At 48.0% G+C, this 8,233-nt stretch overlaps 1 protein-coding gene across 1 annotated transcript in view; it reads right to left on the reverse strand.

The window, feature by feature from the left end:
• IGF2BP1 (insulin like growth factor 2 mRNA binding protein 1) overlaps positions 1-6,250 on the reverse strand; it is a 30,651-nt gene extending 24,401 nt beyond the window's left edge. The window contains exons 1-2 of the mRNA XM_080564977.1: positions 5,660-6,250; positions 4,559-4,619 (exon numbers count right to left, since the gene is read on the reverse strand). Coding sequence (XP_080421103.1) covers positions 4,559-4,619; positions 5,660-5,834 — 236 coding nt within the window. The 5' untranslated portion in view covers positions 5,835-6,250. The remainder of the gene's footprint in view (positions 1-4,558; positions 4,620-5,659) is intronic.
• Between the last annotated feature and the right edge of the window lie 1,983 nt (positions 6,251-8,233).

Raw genomic sequence — 8,233 nt, forward strand, 5'->3', positions numbered from 1 at the left:
AGGAAAGGCATGTGCTCAAGTCAGTAATGCCATCTCCAGAAGGAAAAGGGGCTGGAGACATTTCCTCCTGCCCCAGACTGGAGTTTCATACTTCTGGGCTAACCTTGTGCCATCCTGAGCAGCCTCTTGAGCCTCCTGAACTCTCCCAAACCCTACTGGTAACTCTGGAAAACATTAACATTTCTAGGGGCTTGGACTGGGGGAGGGGGAAGAGATCTTCTACATTTTTAATTATGAAAGGTCTCAATTTTCAAAGTGAGTACTTTAACCCCACTTCCCTTATCCACATCTCTGTGGTTTGTTTGCTTGTTTTCTAACCTAAAAGACAAAGACAGAAGCAGATTAAACTGGAGAAGCAGATTGAGCCCTAGCAATTGCCACCAATGCAGTGATTTTTTTTTTTTCTGCCAAATTAATTCTTTTCTTCTGAATTGAAAAATCAGCACACACTTGAAGCAGGCATCTGAGCAGGACAAAATCCATCTTCTATTGGTTCAAAACTTGAGGCTACAAAATTTATGGTTAAATTGCAGTTTCTTGTACTTATTTCCCAGTTACTGCTCCAGCTTGGAAAATGGGAAGTAAAGGCATTTCTTTAACTTCAGACTGCAAATTGTTAAATATAGTTGTTCTCCCAAGTTGTTAAAATTAGTCAAATTATCCCAGTTTTAAACTGAATTGATGAAATGTGCTCACAAATTATTAATCCATCATTGAATGACAAATTTCTATTTTTTATAGCTGGAAAATATTAAAATATATTAATTTCAAAATGATCACAGTTCTGAGCAGTGTAAATTCAGTATTGCAGAGTTCAGCTCAAAGATGGGCACTCAAAATAAATAGAGAAACTCGGTATTATTACCCTTTCATAATCAAGAAAAGTAGTAACAAACCAAATCACATTAAACATCCTTAGAAAAAAGCGTTCATCCTGTGTTTCGATTTTCAAACACTGCTGTGTACAAGGGTATTGCTAATTTTGTAACGATACTATAACTTGTAAAGCACACCTGTTTTAAGGGGAAGAGAATGCCCTTAGAAATGGCCTAAGGGGATTTTTTTGTCTCAGTATTCAAACAGTCTTTATTTTACATGAAAAAACTACCAAAAACTTTTTTCAGTTCATTTTGTCCACAGAATCCAAACGATACGAGGGAAAAAGGCATATTTTCTGATTAATATATACAAAGAAAACATAGTAGCTATTATCATGTTTTAAAATTTCATTACAAATAATTTAGTGTATGATTATGCACACACAAAGTATTTCTCCAGTGCAAAAACATTAATTTTAAACAAAGACTTAAAAAACGGCAATTTTAAAATTTCTCCATCCGATTCCATGTGCTACACTGTATCTTCATGTCATTAACAACATTTAATAATTCCCACCTCTACTCAGGAACTCACTGACCCTTCTAAATAAGAGTTGTTTATGAATGACCTCTACATAAAAATACCTTGCACAAAAACTTCTAGTTTTAAGTCTACTGGCTGTTATCAACCAAACACCCTCTTTCCCCCAATTACTTGGTTTCATTCTCTCTGGTCGACTCACTTCCACATTCCTCATATTTGGAATGTCTGCTTGATGGATTCACTTTTTTCCCCCCTTGCCCCTCCTCCTTCCTTCATTCATTCGTTCTAATACTATCTACTGAGGTCTTTTCAGTTTTGGAGCTCCAACCCCCCAAACTGATTTTTAATCTTGAGTTGGAAAATTGAACTTTTTTCCCCCCTTAAAGCTTATTGTTTAACCTTCTGAGGAATAAAACATGTAGAAATTTTCAGGTTAAAAAAATATTCTTAGGTTTCCCCAAGTTTTTCCATCAGCAAAGTTACAGAAAAATAACTCCAAAACAAAAAGATACTTAAAATAAGTCTAAACAAATTTTAAAATTGAGGGGTTTTAATCAAATGTTATGTTTATCATCAATGGCTCTCTTACACAGTAATACTTTTAAAGTATTTCTTCAAAATGGTTTCCTATGATCATTAGGATAATTTGCAGCTCTAAGTGTTATTTGAAGAATTTACTGTAATTAAACAGCTATAAACCAGTTTACTCTTCTGTGAGTTTTGGAGCAGCTACACACCAGTCACTCTTTCTAATGCCATATTAACAAATTCTCTATTCTTTAATTCATTTCTGCGATACAGTTAAGGATGGGAGAAAATTTAATGAAGGAAATACACCAGCAAGAAAGATTTCCTTACAATATGTAATTTCATTGAACACGTTTATTTCTAAAAGCACCCAAATCAGTTTTCCTGAACATTTGTATTTGCAGTTTCAAAGAAAAAAAAAAAAACAACCACAAAGACAAGCTCTTCTTTTATAAATTATCTGGGAAGCATACCATAGATCATGACTTGTTTTCCCACATTTTTACACTCAAAAAAATAATATCAGGTTGGGGGCTGGGGGCAGTTTTTCAGATCACACCAAAACCATCTGATTTTGTCCTCACTGCTCATACTTAATTAACCATATCGTATGTGCCTTTAAACTGGAAAATCCAGTCTTAAAAAAAAAGGGGGGGGGGGGAAGCCACCAACTTCAAAACAGAGGCAGTCCATCCCATCATTTCAGCCTTCATCCAGAATGAGGAGCAGAGGGGGAGGAGAGCAAAATACGCCATAACATCGCACACCACCGAAGATGGGGGCAAACAACCAGCAAAGTCTACAAGCTGCTGCCAAAGTTGCCTTTGCTGACCCAGAAATACAAACTTGCCTCCCAAAACTAAGACAAAGTAACTGTAGCAACTGCTCCATTGCAGCAGGCAATCACTGAGCAAGGAACAACCAAATCTGGGCTAACGAAGTTATTTCAAGCAAAGCACATGAGGAAAGTCAACAACAAAAAATGTCTCCTGTATCTTTAAAGGCAACAGACAGGGGCTATGGGGCTAAAATTAAAAGCCACCCTCTCACCCCCCCCCCCGGGATTTAGCAACAAAATATAATGAATTGCATTTCTCCTGGTTCTCATTAAACCGTGCTAACTAACCTTCCGTTTGCTTCCACCTATTGTAAAGTTTCAACCAGTATTTCTTTGAATTACAGCCACCAAAGAAATATTTACATTTCCATTGAATTTCTCCCGGAGTGCTCTTAGGAAAAGTCAGAGGGGGAAGAAGGGAGCTGGGAAATACCCTGAAATCTGCTCCACTCCCCCCAACCTATTGATTATCCAGCAGCACTAGGAGAGGGAGGGGAAAAGAAAAAAAAAAGCGACCCTCTGTGCCGCTCCCCCCGCTTTTTTCTGAGTGTCATTATGTTACCCTTCATAGGGCAATTGGCTTTCCAATAACACCCCTGCATTCATTGATATTTAAGCCACAGCAAGTCTCTGAGTGCTGTAACGAGCAATATCGATCATCCTTCCACGAGGTGGGTCTCACTGCAAAGAAACCTTGGAGAGGAAATTGTTAAATGGATTTTTGCCTTTGGGATCAGCCCTCCAGGACTCATGGTCCCACTGAGGGGGCACTGGGGCCCCTCCAAGGAAGGAATCAGTGCAGAGTTTTACAGCCCCCTGAGGGGGTTAGGACCCCAAAATGGGGTCCCAAGATGGGTTTCTCAGTGGTGAGGGAGCCCCACAAGTTTCAGGAGGAAGAGTTCGCTCTTCCACCTCCTTCTGTGCCCAGGCATTGAAGCAGCCGCCTCATCACGTGGGCGAATCGGGCTGCGTGGTCCAACGTGGACTGCTGGGGTTTGGGATGAACTCGCCCAGCAGAGAGGGGTGCAGCATCTCCATGGAGGGGCCCCCGCAAAAACAAACTCTGAGCACCCCCAGCACTCCGCAGCTTACTTTCTGAGCTCTTCAGAGCTGCTCTAGGGCTTGGCATCCTGCACATGAGCCGAGCACACAACAAAGGGCCAAGAACACGGAGAGGCTGGACTAGGCAAGGCCAGAGGCCCATGAAGCCGTTTCTCAGGTAGACCGAGAACGTGAAGAAATGCAGCTCCAGCCCCGAAAAGAAAAGTTGACAGTAGCCAGAAGCTAAGGCCAGCACCCTGCCCTCGTCAGGGTTTAAATCCCTCCCCAGCATGGCAAAGAGCAATAAACCCCATATTTTTTCTTTTCAAGTCTTCACCATCAATCCCAGCAAATTTTGCTTTAAAACGAAAAACAATCAAAAACTTTACAATTCTGTTAGAAAACAACAAACTTCACCCATTCTGCAGAGGAGGACGAGAGCAACGCTGGGAAATTCTTCCAGTGCCACAAGTTTGAAAATCCCAACCCAAAACGTCTCAGTCACTCATCACCTTGGGTGGGTTGCTGGATAATTGTTTAACCATTTTTTAAAACAAACAAAAAAGCTTAATCACAAAGAAAGTTTTCTTTAAAAAAAAAATAAAGAAAGATAAGAAATCAAATGCTCATCGTCAAAACTGCCTTTTATCTCACTAGGGACATACCTAAAGTAAAATCTCTACCGTACCTAATTTCACATGCACATATTTGGATATATTTTTTTCTGCCTCCTTTATCTTACGATTTCCCCCCCCCCCCAACAGAAAAAAAAATAGAACACTGTATTACCTTTGCTTTTTAGGTACTGAATGTTCAATCTCTAGCTGTTTTCCATGAAGCTCCACTTTCCCTAAAAACAAAATGTGTCTGTTTTTTATAATCTGGGTGGAGGGGTCAGAAAGCTTTGGATAACATTCTATCATGCGAAACTTTCGATTTAAATCGAATTACTACAAAGCACACAAAAATACATTTTCTGATTTCTTCACAAGTGCATTTTATTAAATACAAGACTGGCTTCAAATGGGAAGCGGTGGGAGGGAGTGGTGAGTTAGCTGTCTGGACAATGTTTCTTAGGAATATTTAATTCCTTAGTTCATACTGGTCTGCTTTGACCAAAAGAAAATGAAGAATAGTATTTTGAGAAAAAAAATCTTCGTCTGTATTTAATTCCGTATGTTCGATCCCTCCAAAACTCCTCTAGGCAGAAATCTTCCTCCCCATTTAAAGGCTAGAAATGTTAACTCCACGGCAGAAATGGATTTCTCTTTGAAAACGGGATGGTTTTCTTTGCCGTTCGTTTATTTATTTATTTTGGGGGAGGGAGGGGAAGAGGGGAGCAGCGATGGGAAGAGCCTAGCGGGAGGAGCCCTGGGCATGGGGAAACATTCGGAAATTTTAGAAATTATCTGTTTCCCGGGGAGCTTTTTTCTGTCTGCGAGCAGCATGGCGACCTTCGCGCTACTCCACACATCACATGCCCCAGGAAACCCAGTTTCAAATCAAAATGGCCAAAGTCCCAGCCCACCGCCCGTGTCGCGACGGGACCCCCACGCCGAGCCCCGCCGGGGCAGGCGCCGCGCTGCCCCCGCCGCGGCTGCCCCAGGGGGTGCCCCCGGAGACGGGGGGGCCGGCGCGGGGCAGGAGGCTGCGGGGGGCCCCGCTCCACACCCCCCCGCCGCTCGCCGCTAACGCTTGGGAGGGAAAGCGGGGGCTGCCCCCGCCGCGCCGCGGTGCAAACCCCGACGGGGAGCGAGGGCACGAGGCCCCCCCCCCCCCCCGTTGTGCGGGGAGCGAGGCCCAGGCGGGGGGCTGAGACCCGCGGGTGCCCGCAGTTCGCCGGGGAGGTGAGAGCGGATTGGGGAGAGAGGGCCAGAGAACGCCGCTTACCCGAAAAAGTTTCGATGGCTTTCATGGCCCACTGCTCGTCGGGGCAGTCCACAAAGGCATAGCCGGACTTGACCAGGAACTGCCCGCTGAAGGAAATTTTGTGGTCGTTGAAGACTTTCTCCAAGTCGGCCGGAGTCACGTTCTCGTTTAGGTTCCCGATGTACAGCTTGTTCATGGTGGCTGCCGGCGGGGCGGCGGCGGGGGGCGGCGGGCGGGCGGCGGCGCGCCGGGACTCGGAGCGCGGCTGCCGGGGGGGCTCCACCGTGCGTCCGCACCGTCGGACTGCGGCCGCGCTCTGCCACCCCACGGCAGGGGCGGGGGCTCGGTGGTCTTCTTTTTTAAGCCCCCTCCTTTTTTATTTTGTTTGGTTTTGTTTGTTTGGCTTGATTTGTTGGATTGACGGATTTGTCTTTGGAGAGGGGTGCGGCGACTGTTGGGGGATCCCAGGGAAGGGGGCGGCGGGGCGGGCGGCTCCGGCGGGCGGTGGCGGAGGGCAGGGAGGCGGTGGCGCCGGCTCTGGGGGCCCCCAAGTCGGTGGAGTGGCACTGGAGTGTCACCGGACGCCTCTCGGCAGCCGGGCACCGCCTCTAAATAAAACCGACCTGGAAAATGAGTGAAAATGTTTGCTGGAGGAAGCCACGTGGTGATGCGGGAGGGCCCGGCCCCCGGGGGGAGGGGCCGGGGGGGAGGGGGCAGCCACCACTTAATTATTTATTTTAATTTAAATACTACGCTATTTACCTCCACGCACACACACCCTTAGGAATGAGGAGCGCATCCACCCCTTTCCCCCCCCAACTCCGCCCGTCCCGTCGGAGGCACTTTACCATCTGCTACGGTCCCCCTCCCCCACCGCGACCCTCCCCCACCGCGCCCCTCCCCCACGCCTTCTCCGGTGCCTCAATGGGATTTTTCTGGGTGTAAAAAACTTCGGCATCAAAGGGGCCGGGCGGTCCCCTGGCGCCAGGGGAGCGGGGTTGTGGAAGAATGGCCCTCCCGCCCCCCGGGGGCGGCCCGGCGCGGCCGGGTGAACAGGGGAGCCCCCCGGGGGGGCTATTGTCCCCGGTATTGTTTTAAGCCCTTCATGTGCAGCCCTGCGGAAGCCTTCGGGGGCGGGCGGGCGGGGGGGGAGGGCTCCTCCCGGCACAAAAGGGCCCCACGATGGAGAAGGTCCGATCCCCGACGGGGACGAGGCCGGGCCGAGAGGGGAGCGCGCCCTGTCGGCCGAATGACCTATGTGGAGCACACACTCCCCTCCCGAGACCCTGCCTCTTTCCCTCCCCGCCTGCTTTTTCTGGAGACTTTTATATTTAGGTTTGAGACGGGTTGAAAATAGCAGCGCGCCCCCCTCCCCCATTCACCCACCCGGCCGCCTTCCTGCCGCCCCCGACGGGGCGGGCGGGGGACCCGCGGTGCACCGGGGGCTGTGCCCGGGATGCTGCCGGGCGGGGAGGGCGCCTCCCTCCTGCCGCGCTGCAAGTAGTGGCACGGGCCGGCCCCCCCGCGCCCGCAGTTAAACGCAGCGCTCCCGGGCGGGACGCGCTCCTGCCTGCCTTGCCCGCCGGGCCGAAGGTCCCGCTCTCCCCGTCCCCCCGATAAAGAAACAACAGGCACGGAAAAACGATTTCCGAACGCACGAGTCTTCGGGTATCTGTAGGGACGCTCGGCTCAGGGCTTTCTGGGCGCGCTTATCTCGGGCAGCTCCGCGCCTCCTGCGCGGGCACGCGGCGGGCACCGCCTGTCGGGGCGGCCGCGCGGAGGGGCCGGGCCCCGGGGGGGGCGGGGGGGGGACCGGCACCGGCAGCACGCCCGGGTTCTTCAGTTGTTCTCTCAGTGCTACGCAGATGTGCTGTGCTGCTTTATATTTCTAACCATTTCTTTTTATTATCACTGTTTTTATGCCAGCCACGGCAGTGCTGGGGAAGAGCCACGTGGAGAATTTGTTAGTAAATAAATTTGGTATTATTCGAGAATCGGTTGCTGTGTAAACCTTAAAAAATAGATGCGCATACCCAAGGACGTTTCTATGTGCTCTGTGCTACAGCCACTTAGGAAACTCAATAAAATGAATAACAACAAAACTGGGAAATAGTAATTTAAAGCAATGAGTCCTTAGCTTTCCCTTCTGTATCTGATCCATTCTACTATACCGGGGTTTTTGCTTTAAAAACACGTAGGTGCTGCTCACCAGGGGAAATTTGGTTCCCATACTTCCAGCTGCATTACTTTGCTCTCCTGGAAGTACCAAACCAAACTCGCCAGAGGAGTTTTTGTAGAAGAACTGCTGTGTCCATGTGCATGCTTCTGAAGCTACCAATGAATAATCCATGCTCAAAATTCATAGGTGAAAAGAATAAAGAAATGAAATTTGGAAGTAAGTTTCATGCGGCTTGGAAACTGCACTTCAAGCCATGCCTGACTGAAAACTGGAATATTCACTTTCTTCCACAGTTACATCACACACAAATACAGCTAAAATAAATGATCCACTATCTGCTTCAGATCTATTTCTAATCTTGACCAGACCACTTTTGGTTTTGCTTTTACTGGTTTACAGAGAACCTTCCCCATGTA

This window comes from Anser brachyrhynchus, assembly GCF_964034855.1.
Source record: "Anser brachyrhynchus genome assembly, chromosome: 22".
Taxonomy (NCBI): domain Eukaryota; kingdom Metazoa; phylum Chordata; class Aves; order Anseriformes; family Anatidae; genus Anser; species Anser brachyrhynchus.